We start from the raw sequence: 20,081 nt of genomic DNA, 5'->3' as shown, positions 1-20,081 counted from the left end.
AATACTAGCAGCACTGCTACTTAATGCTGTTTTTACAGCGCTATCTGATAAAATATTACAATGATACATGATGATTTTAAAGATTCAACTTTGTTTTTTTTTCATGTTATAGTTAGAAACTGTCGGATTATGTATTCGTTGTGAATCAATCATTCATTCATTCATTCATTGTACTATTTTTAGTGATATATCTGACTGGTGGTACGAAAAAGCCAAATTCCTACAAGCATATTTACTTTGAATGTACATAAGAACATGTCACCGTTTCCTGTTTTTAGACAACTACGCACACGGTGTTTCTGCACATTGCTATTACAACACCTGCCGCCACGAGAATCTCCCATTGTTAAGTTTAAACGGGCGAAACTCCCAACGTCAGCGGATACTTCCGGTGTAAACAGGAAGTGGCGCAATGGCCAGTGACGCTCAAATAATGAAACGGTTTTTATCCAATCATATTCCGCGTTTCAGTTCCCGAGTGCAAATGCGGACTGCACTGTACTACTGTAAAGCAGGACTGTGTGTTTCAAGGTAGCTACATACAGCAGTTGTTACTTTTTAACGAACAGTTGTGTTCACATACACGTAGTAAAGCTTCAGTGTCGTGAAATGTTCATATGTGGACGACACATCGAAAAAAGCAAAGTAGTGTAATCCGTTTTTTTGTCGCGCAAAATGAGAGATATTTTTAAAAAAGATCATTGACTTGTCAGATTCACACATTTGCTGTAAAATATGTGACCCTCTGGGTTTCGGGGAGGTTTTAAACTGAAGACATTGTTTTTTTTCTTTTTTTCTGGTTGGGGTGTATATGTGTTTTCCTTCTTACAAAAATTGCTGATATTGCTTGTCTGGTATAAGTCAGTGCTGTCAAGTAGGCTCCAGAAGACACAGCCTGCAACCATGAGGACAGTCCTACCTCTAATAAACAAACTATACTATATTTAATAATGCATTTTGGTAAACTGAGTTGCCCTGTTACTGTACTTCTCATAAAACATTTAAACACTCAACCTCAAGCAACAGTCTCATGCCGTGCTTTCCCGCTGACTGTTTTTTGTGTGTTCCAGGTTCAAGAAGTGAATATTTGATACTGCCTTGCTGGATGGAAGGTGTGGAGGACCTTGAGACGCAACCCTCGCCTAAACATGGAGAGAAGAACAGTAGTTTGGCTGAGGTTGTGAGATCTCCCAGACGGAAGGAGAGGCAGGGAAAGTCGCCTAGGAGACGTCGTGAGGTGAAGAGGTCGCAAAGGCGGCTAGATGATCAAGAACCGCTTCCCTGCGGGAGGGAGCGACGGCGGTTACTGGGGCAACCAGAGCACAGGGAACCTTCAGCTTCTATGGCTGAGACATCTGATACCTCTCCAAAGACATGGGATAGGTGCAGGTAGCCATGGCAACAGTAAATGCAATATTGTTCCCATATGACATAATAAGTATCAAAAATGTTTATCCAATGACTGCATTAGGGCCAAGCAAGCTTGTAGGGTTTACTGAACCACTGGGGCCTGTCCATTTAACTGCCTGTTCTAAGTCTATCTCTGCTGTGCTTAATCAGATGCTTAAATATTGCAATAAGAGTATTATTTTAAACACAGAGTACAAAGTTACAGTAAAAAATGTTTCTTTGGTTTATGTCATTTCAGACGGTCCCACTTTCTCCATGGACCATACCCAGCTACTCACTTTGGACCCAAAGCTTGTATTCTTCCCAATCCCACCTCTGTCATGTAAGCCTACATGAAAAGTGTTCGTCTTTATTCTCAAAATGTTAAAAAGTCTGTTTTTCTTGTCACTGCATACACTAGTATTTAAACCTTGATTATGCAACTGTAGTGTCATAGATAAGATAAGATGAACGTAGGAAGGTCTCTCTTGTGATTGGCTGACTCTGCCCCGTGAGCCGGTGTTCTGATGACACCGCAGGTGCCAATGAGGAAATGGGTCACAGATCAGTTCTGCTGAGCCTCCCCTGGTTGGCCACCTTCTGAGCAGAGTGCCCCTTTCAACCCTCCTAAGCAGGACTAAGATAGGTAGTAAAAACAATATCTGGAAATCATCAGAAACAGCCTGGAGTTTGGACACTTGCCTCTGAAGTTTGTCCAAAAGTTTTCAGCGGACATAAAATGCTGGCAGATTTCTGGGTTATCGTGAAATGGGTGCTTTCTTTCAAATGTCTGAAGTGTTTGTAAGAGAGACTCTTCTTATCAGACACGAATACAGAGAGCAGCAGACAGCCTAAGGACAAAATTATGTGGGGATGGTCAGTACTGAGCGATGAGAGAGCTGGCTCGCAGGGGACATTGTGCACTCACGTGTACAGGTCGCGTAAACATCTCTGAATGTTGCCAATGCCCATGTTGCCCTCAGGCACATCCAGGATCCGGCTAGCCAGCGTCTCACCTGGAACAAGTCTCCAGTCAATGTTCTGGTCGTAAGGAAGGTTCGTGACCAGAGCTTGCTGGAACCCTTTAAAGAGCTCTGCAAGTTCCTGATAGAGGTACTATGTGTCTGTGCGCATGTGTGCGTGTTCAAAGCTCTTCTGTATGACCGGTGCAGGTGTACACAGGACTGATTTTCCTATAATGTTTGTAATGTTCACTCTAGTGTACACTCTCTGAGATGTACATCGCTTTGGAGAAAAGCGTCTGCTAAATGAATAAATGTAAATGTAGTGGTAAGAGGTGTGGCTCATTTGTGTTCAGTTTTAATACGATCTTCACAGAGTCTTGCAAAAACTCTCACTCTACCATCTGAAATTAAGCGCTTATTGAAGCCATGGTCGTGGTGGTCCAAGGCCTATCTTTGAAGCACGGGAAAACAATCTAGTCAGGGTACACAGGCTAGATGGGATCAGTTCCTTGCAGTCTTGCAAAAGCAGTTACTTGGAAAGAAAAAATGTTTTTGTAAGACTAATTGAGCCATGTGAAAACTGTGGTTTACATTTTTTTAGTCCTCTGTAGTTGTGGAAAGATTGTGTAAACTTGATTGTGGTTATTTTAAAGTACATTGGAAACATGCAAAACCTGCTTGCTTTAGCTTCACATTTTGTCTGGCTGCTGCAGGAGAAAAAGTTGGTGGTCTACGTCGAGAAGAAAGTGGTGGATGATGCCACCTTGTCACAGGATGAGACTTTTTCAGCCATCGGTAACAAGCTGTGTACATTCAGAGAAGGTATTTCCCATTGTGTGCTTGCAAAGCTGAAAACATTAGTCGCCTCATTTTGCTGCAATGTTCATCTTTGCGATTTTGCAGTGAAAGTGCAAAACCTGATCGTTTTGTGTCTGACAGGATACGATGACATATCCAACTGCATAGACCTGATCATTTGTCTGGGAGGCGATGGGACTTTGCTATATGCGTCCTCTTTGTTCCAGGTATGTATGATGCTTCAGCAGAAAGCTCTTTTGTTGGCTGCATTTCCTGTGTTTCTGCCACAAATGTGGTCTTCACATTCTTGCTTTATTTTTGGCAAACGATAGCACTCCTCTTCGTATTTGTGCTATGACACATTTTTGAGGTGGAGGACACAAAGTAGTTCCCATGGCTGTGCAAAAGGAAGTCAAACCCTCATAGTTCTGTTGCTCTTTGTCTCGGACCCTGAATTTGTAGTTAATGGCAATGGTCAAAATTTAAAATAAAGTTTAATTAGCAATAAGATAGTCCAAATTGATGGATAAAACATGCCAAATATGGATATTCCCAGGACAATAAAACTTGTTTTGATCAAATATCGAGATATGGCTTTTTATTTGTATAAAATCTGCGTATCATTTATGTAAAATTATCAAATTTAAAATGACAAAATTAGGAAATTATATGGCCGTGCAGTTAAGCTTTAAAAATATGTAGTTTTTCCAGAACTAAAGTGAACTTGTCTTTAGCTGGTGTCCTTTATGAGATTCTGTCTCTGCCTGGTCTTTCACTTCTGCAGGGCAGTGTGCCCCCTGTCATGGCGTTCCACCTGGGCTCTCTGGGCTTCCTCATGCCGTTCAAGTTTGAAACGTACAAAACTGAGGTGGCCAAAGTGTTTGAAGGTATAGTGCTGTATTTGGGCCCAAAGCAGTGATTTGACTGCTCACTGTGTGACTCTTCTAGAGCTCATGGGAAAGGCAGCTGAAGATGCTGTTTTTGTTTTAAATGTGAAAATCCAAACTGTATGTGCCTCATCTTAAGGAGGCTACACTGGTAGCTTTTTTTTTTTTTTTTTACCCAAAGTTGATGAAAATGGATAATGAATGTTTAACACAACTATTACACTCCACCTCCCCCTTATCACCAGGTTCACACATTCAGGACTGTTTTGAAGTACATAGTCCTTTCACACCCGCAGTACATTTTAGCAGTAAAGTAAGTGTATGTCAGTGTAAGTATAACAGCGGACCATACAGAACCAGTTCTTACATCTGTTTTCCCTTATATACTATGTACACCGGCGCATGTTCATTGCAGGTAATGCTGCCATCACTCTGCGCAGCCGCCTGAAAGTAAAGGTGGTAAAGGATGCACTTCAGAGGACAGGGCGGTCTTATGGTGATGAGGAGAATGGCACAGTGGCCCAAGCAGAGACTGATGGCGATGCAGGCAAGGTCACGTTGCAGCTGCAGGTAAGGACCAGGTGAACAGGGAGACAGCAAAAAGCTACCTTACCTGGTTTTTTTTTTTAATTCTGCAGGGTAGCTGGTAGGGTATTGCTTATAAAAGCTGCTGCCTTTGGACCCAAGGTTGCACATTTGATTCCCACCTCCAGCTGTAGTACCCTTGAGCATGGTACTTGCCCCAGATTGCTCTGGTAAAATACTACCCAGCTATATATATGAGTAAATCATTGTAAATAGCTTAACATTGTAAGCTGCGTTGGAGAAAAGTGTCAGCTAAATAGTAATAAATATTAAATGTGTAATATACGAGTATTAATGAGGGTGGTAAAATGTTGAGGAATAAAAGGTTTTTTAAAATGTTTTTTGCGTTCTTCCTTGATGTAATGGAAATGCATTTTTTTCCCTTGTTCTACCTGAATTACAAGTCCCATTTAAGAGCTTCTTTCTTTGTGGTTGATTTAATGTGCTCGATGTCAGTTTTTAGATGCAGCAAGTCTTTGAGTAAATCTCACAAATGCCTAGCCTTGACAGGTTTGCGTGGTAGATGTACTGCAGTAGTTAACTCAGTATGTCCGCCCTGCTCGAGGGATGGAGAAGGTCCTGAGCTGCTTTGGTATTGCGGGCTGCATTGCGGGTGGCGGCTCAGTCCTAAAGTTAGCAGATGCTCTTCGTCCCGTAGAGTGGGGACAGATCCTTTTGCATTCTTTCACTGCTTCAAAATATTTTGTATTTTCTTTGTTGTTTTAAACTCCAGTAAACATTTCAGGCACTTATCAGGACTTTCCTTCATCAGGAATATATTAGACATCTGTCGACTTGTCTTTTGAGTCCGTTGGAGAGTAGCCCCACACGTACACACACACACACACACACACACACTACAGGCAATTTAGTGTCACCGGTTCACCTACACTGCATCTCTTCGAACTGTGGGAGGAAAGCAGGGCCTCTGGAGGAAACTCATGTAGACATGGGGAGAAGGACAAACTCCACACAGACTGACCTATAGTTGAAGCTGGAACCCAGCAGCTTTGAGGAAAAAGTCTGTGACATGATCCTGTTTCTGTTATAGACTAAATTTGCATTTTAATGACACTAACACTCCTTGCATGCTATAGTGTTTCAGTATTCTGCAGGACATTTTAAGTTACATGCACTTCTGTGTCCGTACGCAGGCTAGCATTCTGGCTCTCATATTGAGATCACGATAGTCAGACAAGGGGTGGCTTTCCTTTCCGGGTCTTTAGAGAGAATTTCCAGCACAAACAGCAGAGAAGAGGCGAGAAGCCACTCCCAGTCGTGCAGATATTTACCCTCTTTACTCTTGACACAGTGTGTCTTAAAACAGGGCCTTCCCCACTAAGCCTATGATTATAAGCACCTTTTAAAAACAACTTTGGAGCAGTAATACAAGCAGTAAAAGTTCTTATATGTACTTTTTACATCTGAGTTTAATTTTAATCAACTATTTATACTGATCTAAATATTAACATTTCAGGTCCTGAATGAGGTGGTGGTAGACAGAGGTCCCTCGTCGTACCTGTCCAACGTAGACCTGTACCTGGACGGCAGGCTGATCACCTCGGTGCAGGGGGATGGTGAGGTTACATGGGTTGGGGAGATAGAATGTGATGACTCTACACAGACTAGCAATGACACCCTGTAGCCCCTTTCAGAGAGCCGATCCTGCCACTCTTGTCTGGCAGGTGTGATAGTGTCCACACCCACGGGCAGCACGGCCTATGCTGCAGCAGCCGGGGCGTCCATGATCCACCCCAACGTACCTGCCATCATGATCACACCCATCTGCCCTCACTCGCTCTCCTTCCGCCCCATTGTGGTGCCTGCTGGTGTGGAACTCATGGTGAGGGGATTTTGCAAGGCTGTGCTTGTGTATGTGTTTGAGGACACCCACCTGGAAGAATGTAATTGTCCAAAATGGTGCTCTTATGAGTCAGTAAACATTCGGACCGGTTGTTTCTCCATTTCTTACATTGCCTAACTCAAGTGGTGAGCTTTGTTTTGTGCGTGCGCAAGTGGAGGAATTTTGACACATTCCCACCCCCCACTGCAGATAACATTGTCCCCCGATGCCCGGAATACAGCCTGGGTGTCCTTCGATGGGAGGAAACGACAGGAGATTCAGCATGGAGATAGGTATTGCTATTCTCCCTAGTAATTATTTGAGCTTACAGAAGTACAGGTAACCCAAGGGTAAGTTGGCTGGGAGCAGAGAATCCCTGCACTTATTTATACTTAAGTATTGTATATGTTGTGCATGCAGGCAAATGTGTTGCAGTGTGTTTCTATTGTCATTGAGTTGCTGCATGTCTGACCTCTATCCTCTTCTCTACTGCTGCAGCATTAAAATCACCACATCGTGTTACCCAGTCCCCTCCATCTGTTGCCATGACCTGGTGTACGACTGGTTTGAGAGCCTGGCAGAGTGTCTGCACTGGAACGTGCGCAAGAAGCAGACACAGCTGACAGACATCACTGACGATTCTGACACCGAGACCTGAATCACGCTCAAACCCTCATCCACATCCCTGTTTACCACCAGTGTGGACACCTGTGTAGATCAGTTGGAAGGGGCACATGTGCCTAATTCATACGTGGAGGCTTATTGTCGCACGGTGGTTTCAGTTCCCGGATGGTGGAGAGACCCAGAATTACTCTGGGCCACTATTTTTCCCTGACTGGAATTCCACACCCTTTGGCTATATTTTTTTGATAATTCTCCTGCTGCATGTGTATCCATGTTCAGCCTCCTCGTATAGCGAGAAAGATATAGCAAGAAGCCCATGCTAAGCCAAACCATAGTAAAGCAGGAAAGCAATAGTCTCTGGTGTTGAATAAACCTGTGTGCACCTATGTCATTTTCCAGTTTGTCATCTGCAGTTACAACGTTGACAAATATTGTACGTCCGATGAACACAAACAGTATACTACAGTATACTTTTATCTTCCATGAAGTACCTACTTTTTGCCAAATTAAGTTAACCACAGTCTACTGCAATTTTCATTACAACATAACTGTAAAAGTGGTCACGGATCCTGTCATTGTGAAATACGTTGTTAAAGATGTATTAACTACTCCTTACGTGTCTTTAAAACAGCCCCCCTCGTTATGTAAAATTTGATAGTAAATGAAAAGCAAACCTTATGTTGGTTATATATCTTAGAGAACCATTTCCATTAATTTAATTAAGCAGATTTGTACTACATAAGTTGGGCTTGAAAAAATTAACATTCGCAAATAAACCTAAAGAGCATACAGGAAAATTTATAGGTAAATATAGCAAGCTACTTTAAATTTATACATGCATCCAGCAGCTGGGATCAACCAGAACAAGTAAAAAAAATTCTTGCTTTACATTTATTGAAATGAAAAGGTACAGATATACTTCAAAGATAGACAATTATTTAAATTATATTCCAGTAATGTCAAAAGACCATCCTCAATTTTATATCAATCCAAATATGGACAACTAAATAGTTGAAGAAGACTGGACTGGAAGATGTTATAGGGATAATCCTTTTCAGACAGGTGAATAAGCAGCTATAACAATATACTGTGCAACACTCAAATACAATTTGAGATTAAAACTAATTTTGCCAATATCTACAATACAGCTACTGGCACACCGGCAACTCTTCCTTTCAGAAAGACTAACAGTAACCAGGAGACACAGAAATGCATTGATCTGCTTGAAAATGAACAGACAGACAAGCGATACTATATTCCAGACAGAAAACGGCACTACTTTGTGTTGTCGTAACGAAAAGAGGGCACGGCCATTGGTCCATACTCAGTGGCTTTTTTGGAATCGAGATGCAATGTTACAAGCCAGAGGCCTTCTAGTTTATAGCTGTCACTGTATTCTTGTGAAAAATAAACTTGTAAGAAAGAATATATTTGTTTATCTTTCTTCCAACAAAATACACTGTTCTTGATCCTAAGATGAGAAAAATTAAGATGTTATGAACTGGGTTATAGGACAACAACCAGCCAGTTCCACAAAAATGTAAAAGTGATTCATATAGAGCAGTCAGGCTGAAATGGGAAAATGAGAACAATGTATGACAGATACAACAGCACGCATACCCCTGCATTGTATGAATAACTACATAAATACTTGCCGTCTATGCAGTTCAGATAACTCTTGTAACAAATATACGAAATACATCTACACAGATCCAATACTAAATTAGAAATCCAAATTATTCAACTGTTAAATAAAACTTATGTTCAAGCTACAAATCTTTCCCTCTAGATTACATATGCTAACCGGTGGCTATTAAGAGATTACTGCAAAGATACATAACTCCAAATAAATTTTTAAAAAATAATGAGGGGACAAAAAGTAAACAATTTCTTTCTATATTTTCTGAACAGTTAGTATGTATCATTTTGATATATTGATCTACATTGCATATAAATGATAAATTCACTTTTTGGTTAATCACCAAAAAAATGGTGCAGGAAACCCATAAAATATCAGTCAAGAAAAACGACGCAAAATGCACAACTGGGACAACACCAGACCACGATCCTGTGGGACTCGAAGGCAGTTTTAATCACCAACAGGTTAGTATGCTTTATGTCGAATTCAGCCAATGCCAACCCTAAAGCTATCAATGGAGACAGAAAAACAATGCACAGCTAGAGCTGGCAAACTAAACACACTGAAATTAACACTGATGCCTACTGGCCTTCAGCATGTTTCACAGCCACACTTCCAATACCATTAAACAAATTTCGGTCACAGCCTGTATCCTCAAGTACAGGAAGTGGACAAAAAACAGCCAACTCGAAACCAACACTACATACTGAAATAGAAAAAACCACTAACATTATGAAAACAGCAATCTGCACCATGTAAAACTGTTTGGCACTGGATTTCATGTGTATTCCATTTAGTGTGTTACCATATGCAAAAGTTTTTCATTTTTTTTTTTTTAACAAAATTGAACAAATTACATTTACAGGGCTGCCACACCTATCAGCGATGAGGAGCACTGTGGAAAAGTTACCCGGCAATACCGTTCATCTCTCTGAAACCACAAAACCAAAGTTGCCTCACCAACAGCAGACATCTACAGCATTTATCATGAACTTCTGCAAAGCAATCATAACCAGACATGAGAGCAGAGGAGCTGGCTCAAAGGGCATCACACACCCATCTTTACAACATTTACCCTCCCCCATGATCCCTCAGGGCTAAAGCCAGCTGTGGGCTCCTGAAGACAGAATGCAGTACCTTTAGGCAAAACAACAAGCATGATGAAAACCACCTCTGCTACACTTCATAAATAAAACATTTGTGCAGACAGATAGGAAAGGTAGTAAAGGCTGCAAATGAAAAACAATCCATCCTTATTCCAAAAAATCTGGGCAGAAAAAAACTGCCCTCAAAGATCATCTAGTCTTTGGTCCATCCAAATCAATCTTCTACAACTTGTGGTGCAGTTGCATGAGTCATCATTACACATTTTCATGGTTTGGGTCTAGTGTGAAGCCTGCACCAGTGTAACTGGCTCAACAAAATCTAATCATCTGGCAATCCCTGCTGTTAACATTTTGTTAACATATTTACTATCACAACCAAACCAACACCAGAGTTCAAAACCCTCTCAGCCTGAATCCAGTAGATTTTTTTTGGAGTTGTGAAGACCTCCCCAGACAGAAATGTCATAAAATCAACCAGGAATTGTCTTGACATGGGTTAAAAACAGATTCTTAAAACAGGAACTGTTCCTGAACCCAAAACTAAAACAGACAGAGGGATTTAATGTAAGCAGAATTTGGGGAAAGATCTAGAGAATAAAGAAATTACCATTTCCATATTCATCAGAGGGAGGGAAATTCAGAACTGCAATAAGGCTTTTTGTCACAGAATTTTTTTGTTCCCAATCAAAATTAGGAGGCCTATTAGCATTCTTTGTGGAAGATCTCAAACAAAAAGGGAAATTAGTGCCTCTCTCTTCTGCATGGTAGAAGAAGCAGTCCTTGTAGAGTGCAGGACTTTGTCCCCCCAGGCATTTATGTTTTAATGGACCTGGGCTTTGCCTCTCTGTCTTCCTCCTCATCCTCGTACTCTCCCTCTTCCCCTTGGACCTCCTCCTCAGTGTGCTGTTCCAGCTCCTCTCTGGTGATCATTTCAAAGTCATTGCCATTGCTGTGCTGTGATCCCTCATCCTCCCGACGGTCACTGTCTGTATCCCCACCTGGCCCCTCTCCCTCTGGCACCAGCTCTGCTCTCACCCCCTCCACATCCTCGTCATCCCCCTCTTCCTCCCCATTGTCCTCCTTTTCCTCGCTGTCTGACTTGTGCTCCTTGGCAGAGGGTTCTGGTGTCCCTGTCTTGGCCTCAGCTTTATCCTCAATGGCCTTCTTGGTGTCGGTGCGTGGACCCTTGTACTCGTGTGTATAGAGTGGCCGGAAGGAGTCGATGAAGCCTACATCTGCTGTCAGGTTGGGCAAGAACCAGAAGTGATGACGGCCTCCAGTTACTACCCAGATGATCAGGAAGAGGATGCACCGAGCTGTGAGGAAACAAAATAATGCGAATGTCCCAAATGAAAGACATTTTCTCTTAAATCCGGCAATGAACCACATGGATGCAAAACTGAAAAGTGCAGTATATAGCTTAGTCTTAAAGGAAAGAAAAAATAGTAAATAACTGACAGCAATATCACATTTTGTGAACAATTAACTGGCTTGACAGTTTTCCATTTACATTTAGCTGCTTATAAAGACTTACTCATGTACACAACTGGGTAATTTTTACTAAAGTAGTTCAGGGTAAATACCTAGCTCAAAGGTACTACAGCAACAGCAGGATCTAAACCTAGGACAAATCTAGGAATCTAGGAACCTAAGCCTAAATGCGGGAGCTGTAAACGCTACACCACCTGCTGCCTCATTTATGGTGGGCAGCTACAGTGCCTATGATTTCTGCCTCATCCTCAAACTCTTTCATTTCCCATCTGTTTGGCAAAAAATGTGTTTTTCTGTTAGACATCATGTTTGGCACTCACCGACAGCTAAGAGAAGGATGCTTGCGACAAAGCATCCGGCAGCGACGCTCAGGTAGTATACTCCCACACGCATCTCTGCAGGCCACAGCGGGAACAGGGTGGCCGCAATGACAGCAATTACTGTGAACATAGTGCACACCGTATTATGCGTGACTCCAAGCAATTTTAGTTGAGCAAAGCTGTAGGAATACTTAAAACAACATTTCATAAGTCAACTAACTCATAGAACATAATTTACAACTCCGTTGATTAAAGCTAAACACTCACCCAAAATCAGGCCCATTGCAAAGGTCTTAAAATGTACTGGGTCATAAATCCAAACAAACACCTGAAGGTAGGAGGAAAAAAAAAAAAAACTTAAGAAAATATGACTGCAAATTATAGGTGACATTTTTTCTTCAGGAGCTAATAATTATTTCAAAATACAAAAAAATAATTTCACAAGCTCATTAGGAGAATTCGCCTAAAGAGGTGATTTCACCGAACGAATTAACCCCGCTACATGAAGGCACTCCTCGCTTAACGACCTACCTGTTTAAAGACCATGTGGACTTACGACCAGCCAGTCGGTATTGTACACTGTACGAGAACTTTGGTCATGAAAACAGCAGCGCGGGGTCTCAGCGTCAAGCATCTCATCTAGCATCACCCTTTCTCATTCTCAGTATCGTTCCCACAGTCGGTCAGTGTTCACTACACTAGTGTTCGCAATCTCCAGGACCACATAATTGAGATCGAGAAAGGCAGCTACCGTCCAGAACAGATCTTTAATGTGAATGACACCGGACTTTTTTGGAAGAAAATGCCGAAAGGTCCTACATACACAAAGAAGCTAAAACAATGCCCGGTTTCAAGCTTTTAAGGACAGGGTCATGTTGTTGTTGGGAGGAAATGTCGCTGGGTTCAAGTTAAAGCCTTACCTCATCTATCGCTCAGAGAACCCACGTGCATTGAAGCAGGTTAGTAAACACACACACTGCCCGTTTACTGTCGTACAAATAACAAGGCATGGATGACGCAAGCTTTATTTGAGGTTTGGTTCATCAACTGCTTTATACCCTCAGTCAAGCATTATGTACGTATGCATACAGTACGCTTGAAATATCAGTAAGGGGCGGCTCATTGCTTATGGACCAAATAAGCTTAACCACCTAGATGTAGGAACGGAACTCGGCCGTTTAGTGAGGAATGCCTGTATAGAAAAAGCTCATTTAGTAGTCTATCAATTACACTTACTAAACAGCACAACCCAGTGGACAATCCTGGTTTTACATTAAATATCATAGTGGCAGTTTTTCAAACTGGTATGACGGCACTCAAATTTTCTTTTAAATACTAAAATTGCTTCTTAAGCGTTTTCATGCTTCCTTTAAGGAAAATAAAATTGTGCTAAGGACAGTTTTAGTTTTATCACTGCAAACAGAGCTCCAACAAATTCTTTCGCAGATTGCAAAACTTGTCAAGAGTGATAGTGTGGATTAGAGTAGGGATAACACCTATAGCAGTTCAACATCATTTATAGCAAACTTGTCTGTCACAGTAGACTTTAAAAATTAATTTAGGTGACTTTCCTGAAGATGTCAACCGAACTTCTTTCCAGAGAAGCTCTATTAATTTTTGATTATCCTGAACTGTTGAGAACAAGAATTAACTGCTCTAGACCTTGAGACCAGCTGGTTTTAGCATATATTTTCTTTACTGCCTGATTCATGTCTATAATACAATCAGAGAGGTGACTATTCAAACTAGGGATGCCCAGAACTGTGTGCTCATTTAAAATTTCAGGATTTTTTTAAAATGACTGAATGAATAATTATGTTCTGTCTTTATATACTGTATTGTGTTATTACACTATAGGGCAAATTAGGTGGTTAACTGATTGTCTAATTATTTTATATAACTGGGTATTTCAATCCCTCTTCCCCTCAACAGCCTGAAATAACAAGGACGAATTGTAATTCACATGAAATAATGATTCTTCAGTGGATTGCTCAAGTCCTCAAGAACATTAAAAAAAATATCTGCTTCTAGAACTGTCAGAATTATTGGCCTAGGGCTTAGTAAGTGCACTTATCCCAAGTAACAACTTTACACTATGCCGTCTACCCATAGATAAAGCCTGATATTTAGTGAAACAATTCAAATTTAGAATCCACTTCAAGACCACAGGTCAGAACTAACCACTACTGGATCTATTAACTAATCAGTTAATTGTAGATGGTACAAATGAAGGTGGGTACATAAAGAGAAGTGTATGGTTCTCACACTACCAACCTCATTCCCATCCAGGAATAACTGATCCTCATGTGGCTCCAACTTGAATTTTTTCTTCACATCTTTTTTCTTCTTTGATGTTCCAGGACTTTCATCCTGAACAATAAGAATTTATGAGCATCTACTAGTGATACACTTTACAATGCACCCAAGTCACCACACTGAAACGGAAACTGAGAAAAGCTGACTTTCAGTCCCCCGTTTTTTTTTTTTTTTTTACCTAGCAACAAAATGGTTTTGACAAAAGGAATATAAGTGGCTACCTCCTCAGCAGCTGGATGTCCTGAGCCACAGCACAACTTGGGAGACAAAAACAAAAGAACAACATACACTCTTCTCTTTCTTTGTGTCCACTCCCTCAGCATCCTTCTTCTTCTCCTTCTTGCTCTTCTTCTCTTCCTCCTTTCCACTGTCACTCTTTGCTTTCTCCTTCTCCTTCTCTTTCTCCTTCTCTTTCTTGATATCCTTTTCTGGCTTCTTCTTCATCACTTTCAGGGCCCGGTGGAAGAACTGCTTCTTCAGAAGCCTGAAGGAAAGTGGGGAGCTGATATCAGTACAAATCTCCTAACCAGTTAAAGCCACCCCAGAAACATTAAGCCCAAAAGAACCAGCACTACTTATGAAAATTATTCTACTCCTGTGACACAGAGCCTTGATAACATATTTTTTACTTACTTCCAGCACTGCAGCTGTTTCAGTACTTACACAATTTCACCTATTTATGCAGTTTTCTGTAGGAGAACTTAGAAGTTATTTACATGCACATTTATTCATTTAGCTGACACTTTTCTCCAAAGGGACTTACACTGTTAAGGCAACTTACAATTATTTACTCATTTATTCAGCTGGGTACAAATGGCCTTACAGTAAAGAATAAATCATCACACTATCTGAGTTAACAAGGGGGGAGGACTAGACTGACTTGTTGCAGTAGTCCACCACAGATTCTCTAGTGGTAAAAAGAGCATCTTCTCCCTTCTTTGCTTTGGCCCACTTGGAATCCAGGAGGCAGTCCACTGCTTTGGAAGCTGCAAGTTGACAGAAAAAAATGCAGCAATAAGCAAGAAAATACACAGACACAGAGACACACACACACACACACACACACACACACACACACACACACACACACACACACACAGTGGCTGAAACCGCTTGTCTCAAGCGGGGTCGCAGCGAGCCAGAGCCCAACCCGGCAAAACAGGGTGCAAGGCTGGAGGGGGAGGTGACACACCCAGGACGGGATGCCAGTCCGTCACAAGGCATCCCAAGCAGGACTTGAACCCCAGATCTACCAGAGAGCAGGACCCTGCCAAGCACACTGCGCCCACCCAAGGAAATATAGATGTCTGCAATTTCCTTGAAACCAGAATGTAAATTCACAGTATAACACGGACAAAAAACTCCTTAAATACAGATCTTTCTTCAACTTAATTAGAATCTGACACATTCCATTATGCTTTTGAACTCATTATGCCTGTTACTGATTTTTAAGTGGAATGAAAAAAAAAATGAATTAGAGTCACTGTACTGCAAACAGAATGAAAATGCAACCAAAAAAAATAAGAGATGATACTGGGCTTAAGTGAAAAACAATCTGAACTGCTTTACTAAATGCCAAAATATACAGTTATGCACGTCCAGATATGTCCCTTTGATTAAGAATAAAACAAATGCATCACCCTGTGTTAAATCAATGCAAAATATAACAGGTGGACGTTCAGAAATTTGTGGAATGGCAGACATTCATCAGTCAATTCACTCAGAACCCACAGCACTACACACACTGTAACCACACACCTCCCCAGTCATCAGCACAAGAGCAAACTGCAAAAAGCAGGCTACAAACCAATGAAGTACTCCACCCGGTGCCCCATCATGTTGGTGGACTTGGTGGGGCAGTTGAAGCGCAGATACTTGGCCACCGCCTTCTCCTCCTTGGTGGGGTCACTGACCTCCTGCAAGTACGCAAATTACCCATTCATTAATGTTCAGGACGATGACAATGTAATCAAAGTGATGCCAAGTATCAATACCGAATCAATTAATTATGTATATAGAGGTATAACCTGGAAAAACATGAAGTTTTTCTTTAGATATGTAAATAGCAAGTTTCATTCACTTAACAGGTGTCAAGTTAAAATAAACTTAACTTAAAATACCTTGCAAATCTGTAAGATGGTAAAATATTTGGTGTCTTTAGAAACAAAAATTTAAAAGATTTCTAATGTAAGCCATAACCACAGTATATACACTTTCAGGAGTTTTATGTACTGAGACACTGCAGCACATTGTGATTAATGATCATATCCAAAATAGTTTTATCTTCTTGGTTAATAGACCCACAGACATCTCCTGTGTGTTGCTCTAGTCAAGTCATGGGTATTTGTTCAAAATAACAACTATTTTGTCTGCGGAAAATATAATAATAAAAAAAAAAAAAAAAAAAAAAAATCAAAATTAGTCTTTTTAAGAGGTGTTAATTTTTTTAAGTTATGTAAAAGTTGATGGATTACAGAAACATCCTTATTTGCTCAGTTAATCATCACTCTAAATGGCTTACTTTTATCCACATCCCCAACCCTCTCCTGCCAACACATCATGATGACACACTCACACCTTCCAGATGTCATCCTACAGTAAAGATGAAGGGAACATGACACCAACGGAACTAAAACAAAGGCAAAAATTAAGATTCCCAGAGGGCTACTGGGAGAAAATGAAACCCAGTAGTACCTGTTTTCTGGGCTAGATAACAGCAGTATAATGTCTCTGACTATCTCAGGTCGAGGACATGCCAATAAGAATTCCTGCAGGGCACAAATTTCCAATTCACGTGTACACAAAAGCCCTTCTCGACTTGTCGCATCAACTAGTCACCAAGACATAATGCAGACCTGTCACTCAACAAAAATAAATTAGAACCATTTGTATTAACGCCAAAAGAAACTACCTGCAGAATATCAAAGGAATAAGACTGCAAGTAAGTCCAGCCTCTATGCAAGCCCATATCAAATAACAGAGCTTTTCACTGCCTGCTTTGTTCAAGTCTGGGCAGATTTCCTTTATGAAACCTGTGGGTAGTGAGCTTCATCTGCAATGTGTGCAGAGTGACAATCATGCATTGCAAACCTCCCTTTGGGAGCATATACTGTATTCAACATACGTGGCAGGATCAGAGCTGTTTTCATCTTTACTGAAATATAACAGAGGGTAAGAAAATGGATTACAAAAACAGACACTGGTGTTTCTGGCATTTTTCTACGTTTGTTTTTAAACTTTGTATCAATGTTGTGTCTCACTCTGTACTTACTGCATTATCTAATGTTAAGCACCCAGAGGCAAAATGCTTTGAAGGGAATAACGGGCAAATAAGGCAAAAAAACAGAAAACACATATGATCATTTTATTCTTAAGGATCCATTTAAGGGATACTACAGAAATTAAACTGTTACACAACAGGGTGTTGTCTTGGTCTGTCAGTGCAGAGACTGTTCATCTGTAATCACAGCAGTAAACGTGGTAGTTATATAACAGACGGACAACAATGAAAAGCAAGCTGCAACGGTCTCACCTGCTTGGAGAGAATGAAGCCTAGAGCAAGCTAAATTGTCAAATATAACCTTTTCGATACACTTCATAGTTTTGGTTTAAGGATTAAAAAACAAGACTTGTGACCCTGATGGTTACAAAGTTCAGAGTAACTGCAGAGGTGGGGAATTGCACAACTTGTCTAGTGACAGCAGTTAACATAAACATGCACCTTAACCCGATTGTTTTGATTGTCTTTTATTTAGCTGACTCCTTCAAGGTTACAGACACGTTTGTTCAACCTGACTTGCGTATTGACAGTGCTGTGGAACATGATGCTGTCTATCATAACCGCACAAGTACAAATCGGTAACCAAGAAGTGAAAGACCCTTCTGGAGGATAAAACAGCAATGGGCCGGGCCAGCAGGCAGGGCATTGGTTCTCTTTCTGTTTTGAAATCTAATTCCTACTGTACTCCTCGGTCAACATACTATTCTTCCCACATGCGAGGCCCACAGACACAGTGAGTGAGATCCGTGTCCGGACCTAGGAGGAGGGTTTTGAATAGTATCATTGATCATTTCCATCATGATCTCATCATCAATAATACTATTCAAACCCTTCCAGGTCCGGGCGGGTCCAAGCTGAGCAGATCCTACTGACAGCAGAGAAGTAGTAAAACGCGACCTTACTGAAAATTGTGCGGTTGTTGTACAGGCGAAACAAACAACCATTTGATTTGCCACAACAACATGTCGGGGAATTACGAACCAGCTGCTCGGGCTAAGTTAACAGCCATGGCATGGCAAGCCATGTCATGTAGCGTAAAGCTGTCTGCAGTTACATCAACTTGTATTACGCTATATTGACCTCCTTTATCCTAATGGCTGAAGCACCAAAATTATAAATGACAAAAATTTTAGCTACCGACTCACTGCCTACTTCCTGCAGGGGGAAAAAATGCTCGATTTGACCACAACTACGTTTTTCACGTTAGTACCCCGTTGTCCCACGTGTGCCAAAATAGCACTCCTTCAGAAATAATAACATGGCAAACGTTGTGCATACATGACTAAATAAGCATTCTAATTTAGCATTTCTTTCGAATACCTGAATTCGCTTCTTGTGTCTCCTGCGTTCCGCCATGTCCGTCTACTTAGGTCTCGGTGTGACGTGGTCACAGAAAGCCCTGTAATATCGCGAGAAAATGAACAGAACGCTAATTGCAAGATGGGAGAACGGAAGAAACGAGGTATGTTCGAGGCGACACCGCACGACGTAACGTGGTGTGCGTGGCGTAGTGTGAGGTGACGACACAACACAAACTTTGTATCGTATCGTCTTGATGATTTTTGTACAATTTCAGCTTGGTCTATCGTATTCAGAAATGGACAGACAGGTCTGAATCAGTGTTTCGAAGATGCACAAGTAAACATATGGATTTGGCTTTTTAAAATCATTGTCATGACAAATCTTACAGCGATGTGAATGATCTATTTAATTAATATTTCGTAAATTAATAATATAGAAAACGATTTTCTGCTATCACGTGACGGTTTAGCGCGATTAACTATTGAACAAATATATGTTAAACTGGGCATATTATAAAATTATGGGATGTAAATAAATTATAAAATTCTTTACAAACAGTCTAGCACTGCCTGATGGGATGACGCAACTTTTTTAATGTAGATATTTCTTCGGTAAATAATAAATCAACATTATGCACAGTCATTTATTCTTGTGGGAGATTTAATCTTTCAAAATGGTTGATGGAAACATAGTGCCCCATGTGCAGATTTTGGTCTGAGGATGCCTTAAACGCAGAATAAAATATTGCTGCTGCGCTGAGGAGATGCATGTAAATAGTGTCTATTGGACAGCGACTGTACATAGCTGTTCCTGATTGCCTACTTCTTGTTGTTTATGCGGGCGCCACTTCGAAGGGAATTCTGGGATTCCTTTGTACAGTCCGTGACCGTGGGAGGGCCTTGTACGGCGAGCAGTTACCACAGTCTGACAGGGGAAAGTGTGCGAATCGAAGTTTGTAAATGTAGCAGATACTTTACGCGTTGTTTTATTACTGGCATGGCAGTTTTTAGGATTCATTTACTTATTGAATAAAGATTTTAATCATCAGAAATTATGAATGGAGAAATTTTTACCTCCCAAATTGGACAGTCTGTGGAACCAGACACCGGTGTGCTCATAATCCATTCTGATCCATAGAAAAAAAAAATTGCTATATATTTATATGGTATGGTTTTTAATCTTTTTTTAGCACACTTTATTTAATTGCAAATTTGTCTAATTTATAGCACTTATTGCACTTTTAAGTAGTCACTGGTGAATGACTTGTGAACTTGTGTGGTGGGTTTGTATTTATTTACTTATTGTCATTTATTCATTTTATTTTATGTTTAGTGTAGTGTAGGTTGGTTTGCTGTGTAGGTGTTTATTATTTTTTTAAATTGTGTATATGTATCTGTACCATTCACCTGTTCAACTAAAATGTCAGTAGGGTAAGGTGTATGGTAACAACCCGGGGACAGGCCAGGGGACCCATCCCTCTCGAGCGGTGGATTTACCAGGTAAATTCCTTTTAATTATTTATGGTTTTAAGCCTTG

The 20,081-nt window shown here is 40.8% G+C and overlaps 2 protein-coding genes across 4 annotated transcripts; one reads left to right on the top strand and one right to left on the bottom strand.

The window, feature by feature from the left end:
- The first annotated feature begins 474 nt into the window (after positions 1-474).
- nadkb (NAD kinase b) lies at positions 475-8,514 on the top strand. 3 transcript variants are annotated; one of them, XM_018753524.2, is made up of 12 exons: positions 475-531; positions 1,071-1,389; positions 1,649-1,732; positions 2,373-2,502; positions 3,068-3,176; positions 3,294-3,379; positions 3,937-4,039; positions 4,455-4,609; positions 6,102-6,201; positions 6,280-6,467; positions 6,678-6,760; positions 6,966-8,514. In XM_018753524.2, exons 2-12 carry the CDS (start codon positions 1,106-1,108, stop codon positions 7,123-7,125), a joined length of 1,482 nt encoding a protein of 493 aa, XP_018609040.1. In that variant the 5' UTR covers positions 475-531; positions 1,071-1,105; the 3' UTR covers positions 7,126-8,514. The 3 variants fall into 3 exon arrangements, with proteins under 3 accessions (XP_018609040.1, XP_018609039.1, XP_018609038.1); XM_018753523.2 differs by lacking the exon at positions 475-531 and adding an exon at positions 549-645 and having other exon boundaries at positions 6,310-6,467; XM_018753522.2 differs by lacking the exon at positions 475-531 and adding an exon at positions 549-645.
- Positions 8,515-8,597: 83 nt separating this feature from the next.
- Positions 8,598-18,637, bottom strand: sec62 (SEC62 homolog, preprotein translocation factor). The gene is made up of 8 exons (XM_018753525.2): positions 18,564-18,637; positions 15,771-15,879; positions 14,844-14,949; positions 14,252-14,447; positions 13,922-14,017; positions 11,915-11,975; positions 11,648-11,767; positions 8,598-11,152 (listed from the first exon to the last, which is right to left on the bottom strand). The coding sequence occupies exons 1-8, from the start codon at positions 18,597-18,599 to the stop codon at positions 10,650-10,652; spliced, it is 1,227 nt and encodes a 408-aa protein (XP_018609041.1). The 5' UTR covers positions 18,600-18,637; the 3' UTR covers positions 8,598-10,649.
- Positions 18,638-20,081: the final 1,444 nt, after the last annotated feature.

Source organism: Scleropages formosus, chromosome 3 (assembly GCF_900964775.1).
Source record: "Scleropages formosus chromosome 3, fSclFor1.1, whole genome shotgun sequence".
NCBI lineage: Eukaryota > Metazoa > Chordata > Actinopteri > Osteoglossiformes > Osteoglossidae > Scleropages > Scleropages formosus.
The sequence above is the reverse complement of the archived record's forward strand: the minus strand, read 5'-3'. Positions and strand labels throughout refer to the sequence as shown.

Coding starts and splice junctions, on each gene's coding strand:
- sec62 (XM_018753525.2), bottom strand. CDS start 18,599: ATGGCGGAACGCAGGAGACACAAGAAGCGAATTCAG. Junction 15,880..18,563: donor GACACAAGAAGCGAATTCAG/GTATTCGAAAGA, acceptor GCGTACTTGCAG/GAGGTCAGTGACCCCACCAA. Junction 11,976..13,921: donor TATTCCTGGATGGGAATGAG/GTTGGTAGTGTG, acceptor TCCTACCTTCAG/GTGTTTGTTTGGATTTATGA.
- nadkb (XM_018753522.2), top strand. CDS start 618: ATGTGGACGACACATCGAAAAAAGCAAA. Junction 3,380..3,936: donor ATGCGTCCTCTTTGTTCCAG/GTATGTATGATG, acceptor TCACTTCTGCAG/GGCAGTGTGCCCCCTGTCAT. Junction 4,610..6,101: donor AGGTCACGTTGCAGCTGCAG/GTAAGGACCAGG, acceptor TTAACATTTCAG/GTCCTGAATGAGGTGGTGGT.